Source organism: Malaclemys terrapin, chromosome 2 (genome assembly GCF_027887155.1).
Source record: "Malaclemys terrapin pileata isolate rMalTer1 chromosome 2, rMalTer1.hap1, whole genome shotgun sequence".
NCBI classification, from domain to species: domain Eukaryota; kingdom Metazoa; phylum Chordata; order Testudines; family Emydidae; genus Malaclemys; species Malaclemys terrapin.
The window spans coordinates 59,252,825-59,272,292 of record NC_071506.1 but is presented as its reverse complement, the minus strand read 5'-3'; the positions used below and the strand labels follow the sequence as shown (position 1 = coordinate 59,272,292).

At 39.5% G+C, this 19,468-nt stretch overlaps 1 protein-coding gene across 6 annotated transcripts in view; it reads left to right on the top strand.

The window, feature by feature from the left end:
- C2H8orf34 (chromosome 2 C8orf34 homolog) overlaps nt 1-19,468 on the top strand; it is a 234,935-nt gene that overhangs the window by 169,529 nt on the left and 45,938 nt on the right. For all 6 annotated transcript variants that reach the window (XM_054017072.1, XM_054017068.1, XM_054017071.1 and 3 more), the window contains one exon: nt 14,862-14,947. In XM_054017072.1, the coding sequence (XP_053873047.1) occupies nt 14,862-14,947 (86 nt within the window). The remainder of the gene's footprint in view (nt 1-14,861; nt 14,948-19,468) is intronic.

The following is a 19,468-nucleotide window of genomic DNA, read 5'->3' as shown; positions in this document are numbered from 1 at the left end:
GGTCATGCCATGACTGCAGGGGATTGGACGAGATGACCTCTCGAGGTCCCTTCCAGTCCTATGATTATAATGGAACTTTTGTACAGATCTAGACATAGCAGACATCTAAGCAGAGACTGTGAAACTTGCTGAAATGCTACAATGGATTTCAGAGAAGTAAAAGTGCTTTTGTTTAAAGAGAGAGAGTTATCTTTTTTATTTTAAAGTTTTAGTTCTAGAGCTAGTTTTAAAAGTCTGCTTTCTCCCCCTGGGAAAAAATTTAAATGAAGAATTGGGATTCAAAATGTCTTGTCTTGTTTGGAGTTTATTTTAACATGGGTGAATTTTGAGATCATTTAAAGTTCTTTAAAACTGAAATTTTGTTTGAAAATTCAATATTTAGGATTTTGGTTTTCCTTTGTTTGCCACTGAATGCAGTAGCATGAAAGATGTCTAGATTTTTCCACACTTATTTTCTTTTTCCTTTTACACCTTTGTAACTTTTCAAAACATCTCCAACTTCACAGAATGACAAAAGGACAAATGAAACTCTCTACCTCTGCCATTCTGTGATTTTTCAGTTTCCTCCAGCTTTGGAAAAGTTACAAAGTAGCAAAATTTGTTTACCATTTATTGTTTTGTCACTCCTCCGATTTCTGAAAAGTTCTAAAGTTTTGAAAAGTTACAGAATAGAAAAAGGAAACTTAGGGATGGAAGGACAGAGGGGAACCCTAAACATCATTTATTATATTGCATTCAATCGCAAAAAGGAACACATTTTTAAATGTTGATAATAATTTTTTTTAAAGTAATGAAATGAAAATTTCAATTTGAAATAAACCAAAATTTTAATTTTGTTTCCAAATTCATTGTTGAAAAAATTCATCCAAAATAATATTTTCTCATAAAAAAATTGGTTTTGGCAAAACCTTGTGTTTTGACAGGAAAAATTTTCAGTCAAAAAGTGTTGATCAGCTCTATTCAGTTCAATTTGGGCTGTGGTTCAGGACTGGTTCTTTGTTCTGCTCCAGTTTCCCAACCTCTAGCCATGAATGACCAAAACAAGGGTATATTGTTGTGCCTCCTTTGGCTTCACAGGCATTGTATATGGCTTAAAGAAACCACTTCATCTTTTCTTTTCCCTCTCTGGAGTACTCCACCAGTTTGGTACCACATTTGCTGTCCTAGCAATTACATTATTTGCTTGTGTGAGAGGTTATTCAGTGTCCTCAAAAGAAGAGAAACACACCGAGGAAAAACATTAGCCCAACAAAGGTTTGACTGGTTCTAGCACTCATCGCAAATTACAAACATAAAGTAATTCTGAAAAATTAGTTGATTAATTTGCTAAAGTATTGTAGTGTTGCTCTTTTACTTTTTCCTGTCAGGATTGCTCACTTTCTCACTATCATGGGTGTTGCCCTTCAATATCTTGCTATCTGTAAGTCAAAGGGTATAATCTGTACTTTCAAATTATTTTAGAGTGACTTGAAAAATGCACCAGATACCATAATCACTTTCAATCCTATGCTTCAAAAAATGTCATGGGGAATTCGCTGTGAACTTCCCTTTTAAAAAGAAGGGACTGGGTCTCTCTATTTTCAGAACCCTACCCATATTCTGGGAAAGAAACAATAAGACATGAGATTTATGTCAATGTTTCAGCCAGAATCTCAGGAGGCAGATTTTTTTCCCCCTAGTCATTACTAGATTTTCCCACTGGATAAATTCAGCAACAGTTTCAAAGCGCTGAGAAGTTCCATGAAATGATGTGTTATCAGGAATTCTGTATGCTGTCAAGAAAACTCTGTTTACAGTTGAAGCTTAGATCTCTGTAAAAGGGAAAGGGAATCAAATGGGGGGAGTGGTGGTTCATGTCCTTGTATTACATAATATTTTCAGAGGTTAAACTTTTCCCATTGAGTTTGTCTTACTATATTATTTAATCTGAAGCTGAGCATGTGAGATATAATTGTTGTTTTGGGCAGAAATAATTATCAATCAGTAAGAGAAAAGTCCAAGGATCCTTTCTTTTGAAGGGGTAGAGGTGTGTGTGTGTGTGTGTATGTGTGTGTATATATGTGTATATGTATATATTAAAAATAGAAAATGAATGTGTGCATGTTGAGTTCAACATCTAACATCATAAAAAATGAGGCACTAATATGGTTATACAAATGGTATAAAATTCTCACTGTATAATTGGGGCAGTTAGTGTTGAATCTTCAAAAAAGGTATATTTAAGTTGCATTTGTAAAAGTTGCACTTGTGCAAATAGGTTGTATGTGAAGCACTTGTAGTCTGTACAATTACTTAATTGTGCATACACGCATGTTATTATTAGGTGGTTATTTTTGGAAATTTGACACTTAATGCACTAAATTCGCCTCTGAGGGAACTCTACTGTAACTTTAATGACTGCAGATTAGTTCCTGGCTTTGACTGTTCTCAAGGAACATTACAACATACAATAATGTGAATAAATATTTCCTTACAATATTTTCTCTTAGCCACTCTGCCTCACTTAACAGGTTGACTTATTTAAAATGAAAAAAGTGGTCATCCCTTTACTCCGTCTTTCTCTCAGGTGTAGAATTCAAAAAAGACACTCCTCTTTTCTCCCCAAAATCAGAAACACATTTCCAATTTAAAAGGTCGAGCCCTTGTTATGTGTCTTGCAAGCTAATTCTTCATGCCAGTGTCAGTGGACTCTTTCAGTTTGGTGCTGTATTAAAGCACTCTAGTGATGAATATCAGCAACCTCAGTGTGTCTGCTGGATGCAAACCATCCTTGGCAAATGGCACAGAGCTCCCAAGCTTGGAGAGGTATGTTTGCTAGAATCTGAATCACTGGATAACAGTTTCATGCAGCTCTTAAAAAAAAAATCACAGGAGAAGAAAGAGTGCTAAATCTGAAAAGACTGACAAAGATTGCAATTTTTCTCCTCGGAGATAATGGTTTGAAGCCAGAAGCAAATAAGATTGCTATTAGAAGGGTTAATTCCCCATCTTGTAAAAGGATTAGATAATTCACTCTCTTTATGGATTCCTTACTCTGGGAAATGTATTTCCACTTTTGGTTCTACTCAGAAAGAGCTGCAGAATGTACTTATTTAAATGCACAAAGAACCACATTCATACATTTTGAAGAGGCAAATGGCATACATTTTCAGACTGTGTCCATGTTTAACTTTGCTCAGCAAGTGAATATTCTAGCTTTACCAACATTTATGACTCAGAATAAAACATTGATAGCATGGAAACGTATTGTCCACACAGATCTTTGAAAAATTGACTGAAAAATAATGTTCTTAATTTGTAAAAAGAGAGCAGATTGCAAACAAAGTACTTTTTAATGGTTATTTCTGTGAATCAGTTACACCACTACAGTATATGCTGCAAGGCAATGTGAAACAACCCTCTTTAAAGTGTGTGTGTGTGTGTGTGTACCTAAAATCAGCATCGAGCTCAGAACGTGTGTACTCTACATACCGAATAGTTCTGCTTGAAGAACCTATAGCAGCAATAACAGCACTGTCTCTTCTTCTTGAGAATTTTGCACCACCTATTTAAAAAAATTACAAATCCCTATCATAATATCATAAGTAGTAGCCAGGGGCTAAGCTCATGTTATATATGTGTGTGTATATTAATCTCCAAAATTCTGTTAGCAAACTATTGTTAACCATCTATACAATTATTTTTCTAGTCTTGCAGCTAAACATTAGAAGATCTTGCATTTGTATTAAGTGGCCTGTATTGCTTTAATCCAAATATCTTTATAATCTGTTTTATAATAGAGCTATTTCCTGAATTATGGCTTATAATGAAAATAGAAGATATGGCACTGTTTTTATTGCAACAATGAAGCATTTTGTAGTGTTTCCCACTGGTGACTCAGTCTTGTGAGGTGTCAAGTGCTCTCAATGCTCATTAACTTCACAATTCTGTACATCTATTTTTTGCCCTTATAGTTCTAAGACCCTTTTCCTTATAGTTTGTTAATCTTCAATTTGTCTGTGTTAATGTGAAGGCCTTGTCTGCACTAGGAAAAGGTTTGCCAGTATAGCTATACCAGCACACCCTCCTAGTGGAGACGCAGCTTATGCTGACAAAAACACTTTGCCTGTATTGCTTATACCAGTTCTCCAAATGAAATAAACTGTACTAGCAAAAAGACTTTTTATAACTGTGTTTACGCTCAGGCTTTTGCCGGCATAGCTATGTCAGTTAGTGGCATGATTTTTTTCACATTCCTGACCAACATAGTCTGATAAACTTTTAAATGTAGACCAGGCATAAGCCATTCTGCAGGCAGTGTGACCGTAACCTAGAACTTTGTTTCTCCCAAAATAATCATATCATATCACTCAGTATAACTGCTGCATCATATTTTACTAAAGTGAATTTTACTTTACTTCATTATATAAGCTAATAGAATAAACAGAGTGGGTCAACACAATTTGCTGACATTTACACTGATGATTTCAGTGAAGTTGTTCTGGATTTACACCACAGTAACTGAGAGCAGGATTTTGGAGATGGTTTCACCAATGTAAATGAGATCAGACTGTTTTTAAAACAAAGAAAACAAAGCTTGGCATATTATAGGCAAGTCAGTATAAGGAATGAGTAGCCTGGAGCAAAGTGAGTGGTGCAGTAAGGTTGGTTGCTAGGGAGAGGTATAAGGAAATAATGTGTGTTCTGAACACTTTTGTTCAACCTAAAATTAGAAAGCTTGGGCTTTAAAGACCTTTGTTCCATGATCTCTGCCCCATGACCTCCCTTGAGTGATGCGTGTGTCTGCCTCAGGGAAATTCTAATTCAACACTGCAATGTCCAAGAGAGAGAGAGAGCGAGAAATGGCAAATGAAAATTTAGACTGTTTAAACCTACAGAAAGGAATCAGAGGAGAAAAAGAAACTCTAAATCACAGGTTTCTCATTCATAGCTAAACATTTTTGAATGTCTGTTGAAATATCATCATGGTATGTATTATGTCTTTAATGTTTTCCTTTTTTGTTGTTACGCTCATAAAACTTCAGCGCCTGTGCATCCACATAGAGCAGTAATGACACACCCAAACATGTGACACCATTTCTGACAAAATGTAGAAGAGCTTGGAATATTGCTGTATTGATTTTGGTTTAATTTAAGAAGATACTTTATAGGATCACAGTCTCTTTTTTCACTCTTTCTATGGTACCTAAAGTATTCTAATATATTGATATAGCACCCATTAGATATTATCAAAGAGCAGTCTAAATGATGTTGTATAAACAGCTGTCCTATTAGATACTGGACACATTTGAAAACAGCATGGCTATATCTGACACTTCAAAAGAATGGAATAATGCAGCGTAGCAGGGGCTAATATTCTGGAGCTGAGTACAGCAAAAAACAATGAATTCATCTGGACTTGGCAGACAATACTGATCTATTTTTCCTTCAAATGTGACAAGTTCTGAGGCAAAGTGACAGTAAGAGAAAGGTAGCTAGTTCCATCACACAGTCTGCTATCCCCAGCATTGACACTAGCAAATGGAAAACTACAAAGACTAAGGGGTAGATTTTGGGTTTGCCACAAACCTTGCAGATGAGGTAGTGTAGCATTGCACTGTCCCAAGAGCAGTGCAGAGAAAGAAACACCTGTTATGCATGCCATCTCTTTCCACTCCTGCCTTGCTCGAAGTGGGAAGTAGTCTGCTACTGGCCTGTACCAGCAAGTACAAACCCCACACAAGACTGGAAGGAGTTACGGAGTTGCTAAGGGCCCAGGCAGCTCCACTCTGCCACACCTGCAAGGCATGCACAGGCTGGAGGAGAAGCTTAAAAGGGGAGCAGAGTAGCTCACTTGCAAGCAGACAATGGAGGTAAGCTGACAACACTCTGAGCTCCTGAGAATGAACTCTTGCTACGTGAGGTGTGGCTTTAGTGACCTGACCAACCCTACATAGAAGGGACCTGTGACTCTCTGAAGTTTAGTTACTTTATCTTTGTGTTTAATTCTTTCTTTACCCTGTGGGAACAGAGGGGACTGATAGAAAGTGATCCGGAGGGCAGCTACATAGCACCTGATCTGCCTACCAATGGACCCTGGATTGGAGCAAGGTGGAGAGGATGAAGTGATAGGGAGGGATAGCTCAGTGGTTTGAGCATTAGCCTGCTAAACCCAGGGTTGTAAATTCAATCCTTGAGGGGGCCATTTAGGGAACTGGGGTAAAAATCTGTCTGGGGAGTGGTCCTGTTTTGAGCAGGGGGTTGGACTAGATGACCTCCTGAGGTCCTTTCCAACCCTGATATTCTATGAAGTGGTCTAAGCTCCCCTACCCACTCCTAAAGTAGGACAACCATGGAGGTCTGTCCCTTGGTGGGGAACTTGCTTGGGGGAACACCTTAAAAATACAAGAGTCTGTACCATAAGACCCTGATTCAAGGGGGGAAGACCTGGATTGCTTGCTTAATCCCAAAGATCTCCATGTTATGGGACTCTTTATATATATGGATTTGAAAACATGACCTGACTAGAGGGCTAAGTCACTGAAAGGACAGACCACTGCAGGGTGCAGAGAGGGAGTAAGAAAGGGGAATACCCAGGAGGAAGCCAACCTGCCACACCCCTGCCCAACCACTAGGCTGCACTATAAAATCTTGACTGGTGTGGAGAAAGTGAATAAGGAAGTTGTGGTTAGATTTGGGGGAAGGGGGTGCCCTCTGTGTGCTGCCCCAGTCCTGTGCAGACAACTGGCACGGCAGACCTTGAGCGAACCACCCAATGACCACAAGATCCATTAAGGGATGAAGGCATCCAGCCAGGTTTATTGTTGACAAAGCACAATACTAGTATCCCGCAGACTCTATCGGATATCACTAATACATGTATGCCCATAACAGTGAACCAGCTCAGTTAATGGCGGGACTTTCCGTTCCTCCCTAGGCCAAAGATACTCCCTCTGAGATACATCTTTATACCCCAATACAAACAAGTTAGTACTGCCCCTCTGACATAGTTACTGTAGTTACTGTCCCCTGATATGGCTAGTTATTACTCATCACCTTGTACATGTTGGTTTGATTTAAACATCTCTATTCCATACTGTCATCCTGACCTTATCTTTTTGGAGGGGTCAGTGTGTTCCCTGTTATCCTTGAAGAATGTTTTTGTACCATCCTTGATATTGGGATGTTCTGGTATCATTTGATATTGGGATGTGTTTGCATGAGTACTCTGTGACTAGCACTTCTTAGGAACATGTATTTCTGCAATATTAGCCCTGTTCTTGCCAGATTCGGTGAGCAAGTACTGCCTCATACCAGGCCTCTAATACAAGGGCTTATGTCTCAGGCTGTCTTCCTATTACAGAGGTGTTATTTAGTCCTTCACATAACACAAGAACTAGGGATCACCCAATGGAATTAATAGGCTGCAGGTTTAAAACAAACAAAAGGAAGTACTTCTTCACACAATGCACAGTTAACCTGTGGAACTCTCCACCAGGGGATGTTGTGAAAGCCAAAACTACAAAAGGGTTAAAAAAAGAACTAGATAAGTTCCTGGAAGATGTTAGAGAGGATGGGCAGGGATGCAACACCATTCTGAGTGTCCCTAGCCTCTGTTTCTGAGATGTTGGGAGTGGATAACAAAGGATGGATCACTTGATGATTGTCTGTTTTGTTCATTCCCTGGCATTGGCTGCTGTCGAAAGACAGGACACTGGGCTAGCTGAACCATTGGTCTGACCCAATATGGCTGTTTTTATGTTCTTATGTGGAGTAGTGGGCTGCCCCAGGTTCTTCCATGGGCCACAGGTAAAGTGGCATAAACCTCGAGAGGGAACAGGGCTTATTTGAAAGCCCGAAGAAATGGCTGAATTGAAAGAGCACAGAGTCAGGGCTGTAGACCCTAGTGAGGGAAAATACTGTTTTATTTATTGAGGTACGTTTATACTTACCTCCGGGTCCAGCGGTAAGCAATCGATCTTCTGGGATCGATCCCGGAAGTGCTCGCTGTCGACGCCGGTACTCCTGCTCCGCGAGAGGAGTACACGGAGTCGACGGGGGAGCCTGCCTGCCACGTGTGGACCCAAGGTAAGTTCGAACTAAGATACTTCGACTTCAGCTACGTTATTGACGTAGCTGAAGTTGCATATCTTAGTTCGAAGTGGGGGGTTAGTGTGGACCAGCCCTTAGACTCTAATACCCCGTAAAGGGTTCGTTTTGACCGTGTGACCCAGCTGGAGGGCCATGGCCTCTGACAACCAAGGTGGTTAGGTCGACAACCTACAGCGTGCCAGGAATGGGCAAAAGATTACAGTATCTCACCCAGCTGCAAGGAGGTGCTCAAGAAGTGAGTGTTTCCTTTACAAGCTGTCTCGAAGTACCATATTTTTGGGTACACTCAAGTATCAAGCACTAAACATCAAAATTTACCTAAACTGTCCTCAGAAGTTCTGAGCACACAAAAAAAGGAGGTTACTGTTTATAATCAAGACTGAGATTTTCAAAGTAGCATATCAGAAGGTGTGTGTAAATCCTTAAACTACTTTGAAAAATCTCATTCTTGGACTTTAATCCTGGTATGCTGAAGCCCTACATGTATTTATTAAAATGATAATTGATTAGTTATCATGTGCTGCTGACAGCGTGGTCATTGCTGTACCCACACTTAGAAAAGATATGAGTCAAGAAGTTTGTAATGTAATTAAAGCAGACTGCAATTTGGAAACAAATGATACACTGGCTGACTGTTCAAACTTAAAACAAAATAGGTCTCATGGAGTGATCATTGAACGGATCTGCAGAAGAACTTTAGATGTAAAGGAAGGATTTGAAAGAAGGGAAGATTGTACTGTAATGAACAATCCTGCTCTTGTAGAGGCAAGGGTTAGATTACAGAATAGGTCTTTTTGAAAAATCTAACTTTTATTACTGAATTCTGTAGTGTCTTTTATTAAAAGATCTCATAGGGATTTAAAATTGTCGTAATAAATATGGGCTTGCACAATAACTTACCATATTCTAAATGAACATTAAATTAGTTTATGTACAGTACAAAGATAGTCTTTTCAGTTTTCTAGACAGTAATCAGTTGCCTTTCACCCACAATGACAAAGTTCCTCTGTCAGAGCCATAGAAAACATTCATAACAAAGATTCGAGGGATTTGAGACATGAAATTTACACTAAAATATAGGTATTTGAAAACACAAATTATAAAAAGGACTGTATTCAGAATCTGTAATTTGTAAACACTTCCCTGATAGGAAAAAATGTGATAGACCAGTAATATAATAATAATAATGCTTAACCATTATTAGAGCTTGAGATCTTGGCGTCATTGTGGATAGTTCTCTGAAAACATCCACTCAATGTGCAGTGGCCATCAAAAAAGTGAACAGAATGTTGGGAATCATTAAGAAAGGGACAGATAATAAGACAGAAAATATCATTGCCTCTATATAAATCCATGGTGCGCTAGGGTGACCAGACAGCAAGTGTGAAAAATCGGGACAGGTGGGTGGGGGGGTTAATAGGAGCCTATATAAGAAAAAGACCCAAAAATCGGGACTGTCCTTATAAAACGGGACATCTGGTCACCCTATGGATCACTTGAGGATTACCTGTTCTGTTCATTCCCTCTGGGGCACCTGGTATTGGTCACTGTTGGAAGACAGGGTACTGGGCTAGATGATACTTTGGTCTGACCTAATATGGATGTTCTTATGTTCATTATAGAGTACTATAGTTCATACATGTTCTGTACTTTGAAAACATAATTAGTCCTCACAGCAACCTTGTGACATACATAAGCATTATTTTACAGCTGGGCAAGGTACTCATGGGAGCTGAACAACTGTGAAAATGAGGCCATGTACTTTGGTACCTAAACATGGATTTAGATACTTAACTTTAGGCATGCATGACAGAACCAGAATTAATGCTCAAAAATTCCTGTATAGCAGTCTCATACTCGGTCAACTAGACTATGATGCTTCCCTCTAAAAACTGATGTCAAGGAAACATCTCAGAAGTGTAGACTCCAGAATCCCAGATCAGGTTCTCTGTGAAGTCAGGCCTTAAAGCTAATATGAAAAAGGAGGAAACTAAATCCCTCTGCAAAATACAAACAGCCTTCTGAATTTGTCTGACAAAAAAGGAAGAAGTCAAAGTTCACCCTGTGTATAAAAGAATACCATTCCCAACACTATGTCAGAACTGGAAATTAGATTGTAAGAACAATTCTCAAACTGGTGACTCATGTGATGGCTGTCAGAATGGTGGTCCATGGGGAGCTGACTGGTCATATGGCGGTGGCTTTCCTCTTTCTTTCCAGCTGCTACATAACAGTAAAACACAGATTTCATAACGCATTAAATGTTTTCTTGTAACTTTTATATTGAGAGACTTGATGAAGCTCTCCCTGGGATGCCATTTGTGCATTGGCAAACAGGATGGTGGGGGGGTTCCAGGTGATCCATGAGCCAATCTCTCTAGTAAGATGTTTACACTGAAAAAGTTTCAGAGGACCCTTGGATTGGAAGATGTTAGAAACCCCCATTTTAGAGTAGCTCAGTGACAAGGGAAGTTTTGATTCTTGTTGGCAATTGGATGTTCCATTATCAAGAGATGTTTTCTCTTATCTCAGCCTCCTTCGGCTGGGCCAGCACACTATATTCAGCTAAAGAGGCATGGATCTCATCCAATAGAAAAGGGGAACCGTAAATCTAAATTGAAGAGTGAGTTATCACAAGTGCATATTCATAATGCCCCCACTATCTAGGCCATTAACTAGTTGAAAAACAAAACATAATTTAATATCTGTGAAATCCCCCTAGTATATCCTGCCATCTTGCGAATGGTACTAAGATGAAATATTAATTCCCCATTAGTCTATCTTATTTTCCTTTTGGTTTGCAACAAGGGAACTAAAGTAGCAGTTTAATATCTGATGCTTCTTAGGGGACTGGCTCCTGTACTTGTAAGGAGATGAAATCAATAATTCTATGAGGTCTTTTCCATCTCTGACATCTATCATCGCAGGAGTTGCAATGTGACTTTTGGTAGTTGTGATATCAGAGAACAATGCATTTTGGGATGTTTCTGCCACACAGGAATTGCCAGTGAGATTTCACAGAAACAATAATTTTGTATTATATTAACCAAAACTAATTTCTGTGCAGAATACTCCCAACAGTCTCATCTGTAGGAGTGTTTGCAATATAATTCAAGGAATAACTCAGTTTTTCTTTTAGCTTAGCAGTCCACATTTGAGCAGAGGCTGCATCTCAGGCAATTGCACCTGGTCAGTTTAATATCCAACTGCACTCTGTTTTGATAACATGAATGCTCCTATTGCAGTCTATATCTGAAAGAATTTGAACCTAAATTCAGTCTCTCCTATTCAGCAAAGCATTTAAGCATGCACTTAACTTTAAACATGCAAATAATTTAATTGATTTAAGTGCTTTGCTGAATCAGGGCTATAGTGTGGAGTTGTGTGTCACCTCCATGGTTGTGGTGATTAATTTTTCACTTTGTAGGGTAATTTTATATGATAAGATTAAAAAAAAAAGTCTTGCTTGAAGTAATCACGTACAATTTTAGTGTGTCATTCAATGCCGAGAGAATAATTAGCACTGTAGATAAGAGGGCACCTATATGCAAATATATTTTCAGCATTTCAGCAATATTATATACTGTGTAAGTGTCAGAAACATTTATAGAAAGTATCATCTTTTCAGAAGATATGAAGTCAAAAGAAATATTTTCGTAATTGGATTTTAAAAGGAAACTCATTTCTCTCGTTTACATTAATCACTGCCATTTTTCAAATACTGAAAAATTTAGATTATTTATTTTATTTTTAGGAGTGTGAGAAGAAGTTTTTCAAAGTGGTGGATAAAAAGGTGCTCTAATTACAACCTTGGACTTAATGTTTTGAATTGGTCTTTCCTTCCTCTGATGTGGACATGGGGGATTTTGATAGAAGTGTTTCAGTGAGGGAATGTAGCTAACATTTTAACTTCTGGTTTTTTATCACCTTATTTTCTAAATTTGCAGCGGGGGGGCTGTATTGCACTGATTCACCTTCATGCCTGTTCGTACTCATGTATCTAGTATAACTCTATCAGGCCTGATCTTGTAGTCCTTATTCAGGCAAACCTTAATCCTGGAATCCATGGAACTTTTGCTTGAGTAAGTACTGCAGGACTGGGCCCTTAGCTGTACATAATCTGAGAAGTAATAATTCTTGTATACTTATACAAATTGCTGTATACGCTGCAGTTCAGAATTTTTTACAACTTCTCAATAAATTCTTTGGGCCAAATCCTGCCCTGGTTTACACCATCTGCAGTTGCTCAGCTGCATCCGCATAGGGGCTCCATAGGAGTTAAGCTTAACACAGCAGTTTGGCATAGCAATAACACTGTAATTTCTGCACAGAAATCTCCAGGCTGGCCAGGGGATGTAGCCATAGAGAATAGGGACTCCCACTCCTTCTTGTCTCCAGGCTAACTTCCAGAACCCTTCCTCTGCTGGGTTCCAGGAGAGGCAGGGGAGATGGTAGCACCAGGTTGGTATCATCTGGTTCTGGATAGATAAAGATTAGAGTAATATGCTTAAGGAATGCCTCCCCCGCCTCACCGCCACATGCTTTAGCAGAGACAAAAACTGGGCCCAAAGAAATGGTATTGTGTGGCTAGATACAGTAAAAGTATCTACATTTTTCTCTCTAGGAGACCCAAATGCAGATGATTTCATGAAACTATAGCAATCACCTCTACTGTAGGAGATCACTGTTCAGATAGTGTGGATATGGAAAAATATTGGATATTAGGAATCAAGTGTTGACCCACATTAAAGAAAACAACATGCAACACTAGAGGGCAGCCAGCTATTTCAGAAAGGTCTTGTTACCTGAATTAAATTTAAAGGGACACACTGTCAGATAACCAGAATTTTCAGAAGTATTTACTATTTTATATCCTCTTTGCACTGGTGTAAAAGACTATGCAAGATGAAGGGCAAAGGAGAATCAGGGCTTAAGATACCTATTCTAAAGAGTTTTTACTCTTACAATGCCACTCCCTCAAATTTGGTCTTGCTGCCATCCCCATCCCCTGTCATGATGGAGGGGAGGCAGGGCCAAATCTGAATAGGTAGCAGGGCACCAGCTCTGCTCCCCCATGCTGCTGCCATGGGGCTGGCTCCTGCAACAGTACCTAAACCAGAGGACTAGCCAGAACTTCACTCCCCATCATCCAGGGCGGTGAAGAGGAAGTGTCAGTGAGTGCCTGCATGGGGGAGCCAGCCGGGAAAGGGGCAGTGGGCACGAGGGAGTTAATAGGGCAGCATCCATGCAGCAGGAGCCAATTACTTACTGACCTGGACAGGAGAGGGTTAACTAAGCAACATCCAGTGATGGGTTAATTGTTCCAGTGAGTTAGAATGTTATAGTTCATAGACTCTGCTAAAGTCATTCAATTTAAATTTGTTTTTTAATATTCTCCATGTTCTAATAAACATCACTATTTAAAATGAACTATAGGTAATTGACATTTATATGAGATTAAGTGCTGCTAGTCATTACCCAAGGATGAAAACAAGACTCAGGCTTCAGAGGAGCCTGAAGAGGGCCAGTGGGACTCATCTAAGCATTTGATTAGAAACATAAGCAAGAAGGGCATTTATTCCTAAAAAGTGCTGCTGAGACACTGATTGCAGTCTGTAGATGTAAAGAAGAAAGCATAGGGGACTGAAAAAAGAAGGTGCTTTTACACACATTTTCTCTTCTGTAAAAGTATAACTGAAAATATGCAGTGGCGTTGTAACCATGTCTGTCCCAGGATATTAGAGAGACAAAGTGGGTGAGGAAATATCTTACTGGATCAATTTCTGTTGGTAGAGAGACAAACTTTCAAGCTCTCACCCACCTTGTCTCTCTAATACATATAGAGAGATGCTTTAATTGGTTTAAATGGGTTATAAAAATAACAAATTCACATTAAGCACTAAGTAGCATATCAAGACATTTGAAGGCAAGATCCTCAGCTAGAGGATCTCCATTGGACCCATAAATATTAGCACAAGTCTTACAAAATTATGTACGGTAAGTTTCAGTTGAATCTTTCCCCATGGTCGGTTTCTTTTATTACACATTTGGGTATGTGTGCTAGGTGGGGCTACTCTGTAGTGTTCCCTTTAGGGACATGCATTGCATTGCAGGCACTCCCTGCTTTAGCCTACAAGTTTTGGCTGCCTGCTTGAAGCCGGGTGGGCTGTGCCATCAATTTGGCATCAATCTCTAACCAGTCAAGTAACAAAATAATAAATTCTTAATTTGGCTTTCTGTGCCTTTAATAAAGAAACAAAAAACTCAAAGAAAAGCACTTAGTGGTGGTGCTTGAAGGCAAGACTCTGATCTTGCCCCTGGGTTCGCACCGAGGAGCTCCTCTTCTTTCCCACATTCACTCAGAACTGCCCCCCCGAGAAGGCTCCTTAACTGGCCAGCTAGCTCCCAATTGTCAGTGTCTCCTCCTGGCCCTTTGAGGCTTTGGAGGACTAAGTCTTGTTGGTAGGCAGTCTGAACAGGTTTTCCTTGCACAGAGGAGTCAGGGCACCGAGAGCACAAGCAGGGGGCAGAGAAGGCCTGATAGACCCCATCACAGGATTCCTATAATGTTATGGGTAATGAAAGTTTGCATGTTTGAATCATAAATATCTATTTTCTAGCTAACCTTGTCCTTTAATATTTGGAATGTTAGGTGGTTGGATATGGCCAGGAATAAACTACCTCAGTCTCATAGCCACAGGTCAATTCAGAAAGAACAATTCAGAAATCTATATTATATAGTGTTTACATACATGTTTTTCTTCATTTAGACTGCAAGGAGATAACTTGGCAGAAACAGCAGAGGATGTCTCACTAGTGTCTCAGACGACTGAGCAGGCGGCATCAGATTCCAATGGTAAGTTATATAATATATGTGCCGCTGCCCTTCACAGCAAAACATAATAGTGAAGAAATAGTGGGGTCAAATAATATATCGTAGTTAAAAAAAAAAACCTAAATACATTTAGATTTAAACTCCACACCAAAGAGAGCTTGTCCAGCACTGATCACCCTTGACAATAAAAATAAGTTGTGCAATAACTCAAAAGAGCAGTAGTGCATCGAGATCATGCTAATCAGCAGGCAACCTACATTTTCCTCCAAAGAGAAATCCTGCCTCCAACTGTCTCAGAAATCCTGCCTCCTCTAATTCCCACACCAACATATGGGCTTTGTGATGTGCCTGGGGCAAGTTTGGGCTGGGATGGGGAAAATGCCTGTGGAAATGGGCCTTCTTGTGAATGTTCTGCCAGCAGGCCTCTCACTTTCATACCAAAGGGGGGTCTAGCTCGATCTCAGCTACAGCAGTTATGTCATGGGGAAGGAGGTAGCCTCTCAGATTGCAACAGTTTTGGGTACAAAATGTCTAGATGTAAACAACTTTGATGTGGATCTTTTTGGATTTTATCAGTGACCCACCAGTTAAGCCATTTTTGAGCCTGGAAATAAAAACAAAAACTGAACTACTGTGGACTGTAACAAATCTACTTCAATTTATTTCACTGAATGTCTGCCCTCCTGGAGACAATAACCTAAACCTAAATCTTCTGCTGGTATTTGGATAGTCTTAAATTATTGCTCCATTCCTCACCCTCATTTTGCAAACAGTGAGTGTCAGTGTTTGTAACTGAGTATGTGTCACTAAACAGAAAATGAAGCTTTTGTTTGAAGGTTAGCCCTCCTCCTCCCCTCCCAAACACCCTTGTCCCAACAATAATGCACTCTGCCATGCTGTCGCAGAAGGATATCTCCATTGGACCCATAAGTATTACAATATTATCTACAGTAGATTTCAGTTGAGTCTTTCCCCAAAGTCGATTTCTTTTATTGAACATTTTGGAAGGTGTGCCAGGTGGGGCTACTCTGTAGTGCCCCTTCAGGGCCATGCATAGTGCTAGCAGCAGAAGGTGGGCAACATGGACTTTCATAACTCAGTCAATGGTTATGGGTCTATTATAGGAGAGGGTGGATGAGGTTCTGTGTCTTGCAACATGCAGGAGGTCAGACTAGATGATCATATTGGTCCCTTCTGGCCTTAAAGTCTATGACTCTATGACAAAACACTCCTGCTATGTGATGGAGACTCCTGCATCTGATGGGCATTTGGAGGAATTTAGGACATCCCCAAATCCTGTGCTTCCTCCCCAAAGATACTTAAAAGAGAGGAGGGAGCAGGTTTCCTCAGTAGTAGGCAGGCAAGTGGGGCAGGGACCCCAACATTACCCCACACACATCTGCCTCTTATGGCTGAGGAGCTGCACACTAACAACCCGCTACCCAGATAGACAAAAAAATATAGCCTCCAGGGAAGAGGAGAGATGGCAGCAGTGATGTACTGCCAAAATTTTAACAAGGGGCTCTCTCAGAAATGTTCTGCCTCATGTGGCATTCCCTGGGCAAAATATTCCCTTCTGAATTTTTTTTTCTTAGTGTTGACGAGCAATATATTTTGATTGAAAAATGACCCTTTCATAAGTAGGCACAATCCAGAAATAGGCATGAAACTCATAGCTGCCTAGCCAATCAATCTTTACTATATTTAGAGTACAGCCTGATTTCTGTATATCTTATATTTCCTTGCAGTCGGTATTGCATATGTGGTGATAATCATCTCCAACCAGTAGAAAAATCCTTTAAATACTGTTGGAAAACTCCTGTAATACCAAGCACAGCTATTCTATTACATTTCCAGTTTTTAGTTACGTCCTATGAGAATGCATCATAAGATAAACCTTTCTGATAGTTTTTTTTTAATCAGACTTGTCCTATGTAATTTGAGTTTATTCTGTTCTTAGTTATCACTACTAATCATGCTGTACTCCCTGCTGAGAGAAGATTTACATACTGAGAAATGCTGATAACTGTTGGTTCAGAATACACAAGCACAGTGCTGATGCTTAGCAAAATTAAAGTGCATGCCTCTGTTTTTGGATAGTGATCTGCTACTTAGTTAGTGGGCATGATGTTAAATTATTAGATCTGGAATACGTCTCTTGTGCATTTTAGAATGTATTGGGTTCAGAATTACTTAGCTAAATATCTGGTCTAGCAACCCATATTCATGAGTAATCCTGGATCATGCAGTTCAGCCAACTGAAGTCAATGTGATGATTTGTGACAGGATTGCTTGTGAGTAAAAGCTGCAGCATCAGGCACTAAACTAGGTTCACAGAATTCAGAGCCTAATTTTGATTTCTACTATGTGGGTTTTACATTAGTGTAACCCTGTTGAATTAATTGAATTCATATCTGATCTAATGTTAATGATAGAGTAGAATCAGACCCTCAGTATTAAGATTTTAGAATACAAGACTTTTGTAATTTGTTATAAATCAACTCTTTTCTTTACATGGTACCATATATCTTCACTAAAAACGATAAGCAGAGTAATTTAATAGCTCAGTACCAAATACTGCTCACAGCAAACAGCCTGAGTCTCCCTAGGTTATGTTACAGGAATTTCCATGGAGGTTAGGGATGGGGAGAAGAAGATCCCCCCCCACAGGTCTGTCCTGTCTCTTACCATGGATTCACTACCCCAGCCTCTGCTCTTTCCTTGGAATGTATCCAGCTGGGGTCCACGGTGGTAAAGACACTCTGCAAAGCATCCCTCATCTGCTCTGCAGCAGGACCACATGAGTCCCATTGCTTTCACAACACTATCTGCTGTTGGCGGAGCAATATTCCATTCCCCCTCCCCAGCCTGCGATTTTTCAACTTAAATACTGAGGAATACTTGCTGCAGCAATTTACAGCATTCACTTAACAACTGACTGCTCCTGGCCCCTTCATGTAAAGAAGTGCACCTTACTCTTCAAGAAGCCCCCATGAAACCAGGGAGAACAGGCCCTAAATGTGAAAAGTGTAATGAAAAATATTATATTGAATTGAGGGGGAGGGATAGCTCAGTGGTTTGAGCATTAGCCTGCTAAACCCAAGGTTGTGAGTTCAATTCTTGAGAGGGCCATTTAGGGAACTGGGGGAAAAATCTGTCTGGGGATTGGTCCTGCTTTGAGCAGGGGGTTGCATTAGATTACCTCCAGAGGTCCCTTCCAAGCCTGATATTCTATGTTAACAAATTAAATCTACCACAGAGGTCAAAATCTGCCCCCCAGTCCTCTTTAAAGGGGGAGGGATAGCTCAGTGGTTTGAGCATTGGCCTGCTAAACCCAGGGTTGTGAGTTCAATCCTTGAGGGGGCCACTTGGGGATCTGGGGCAAAATCAGTACTTGGTCCTGCTAGTGAAGGCAGGGGGCTGGACTCGATGACCTTTCAAGGTCCCTTCCAGTTCTAGGAGATGGGATATCTCCATTAATTTATTTATTTATTTATTTATTTATAGCTTTGCAGTCAGTGCATGCTTTCACAGGGAATCAAATACAAAAGTTGTACTACAGAACAAATTGCTAATGTGAAAGAAATAAAGAGCATGAATTGTTATGGGCAGCATCTAGTGCTAAAACATTGCTGCAGTTGATACAAGTATAATGTAAAATGAGATTCTTCATGATATGGCACTTAGCTGCATAAATGTCCAAGGTACAGGAGGGAATTTGGTAATTTTAACTGAAAGACTCTGAAAAGAACAAAAATAATACATACTGTGTATAGCAACATTTATATGTGGTATTTATAGGTTTATTGTGTTAGGGGTACAGATTATGTTGTGTGATATAGTGTAATTAGTGAGTTTAATAAACTTTAGCTGTCTATTATACAAAGAATTCTTTGTTGTGAAAATTACAATTCCCTGTTCATATAGATTATTGGTTTCTATTTTCTTCTCTATGTAATTAACCAACAAATGATTTCTAACTAGGAGTGTTTAAAAAGGCTATAATGAATGTTCCATAAACTCTTTTCCTGTAAGAGGTAGATATTAAAAATTTCCAGGTTGACATTCTGATGTATTGGAAAAAGTATTTAAATGAGGGATGTTAATTATTAGCATAAGTAGGATAGCTGTGCTTAGTTTTAAACATGTGCATACTATTTCATCTGAGACTGTTAGGGCCAAATTCAGGGCTGAAATTAATGAAGAAGAGAGGAGTATGTGGAATATAAGTCCATGCAGAATTCAGCCTATAATTTAATTTCTAATGACACTTGTGTCTTAATGGAAAACAATTCTTATACTTTGAGGTTGCTGAATGTTGCCCTCTAAGACTGCTAGCACTTCTGTTTTCCCAGGATGTTTTGTTTTAACAGCATTCCAGTGGGAGTCTAAATTGGTTTAATTAAATTAAAGCTGCTTAACTGTGCTACTGTACACACTAAAAGACAAGCAGGATTTTGTTTTAATAGTTAAACTAATAATAAAAATAATAAGCTACAGACATCTTGGCAGCTGTACTTAGTTATTTGTCACCCTAATCCA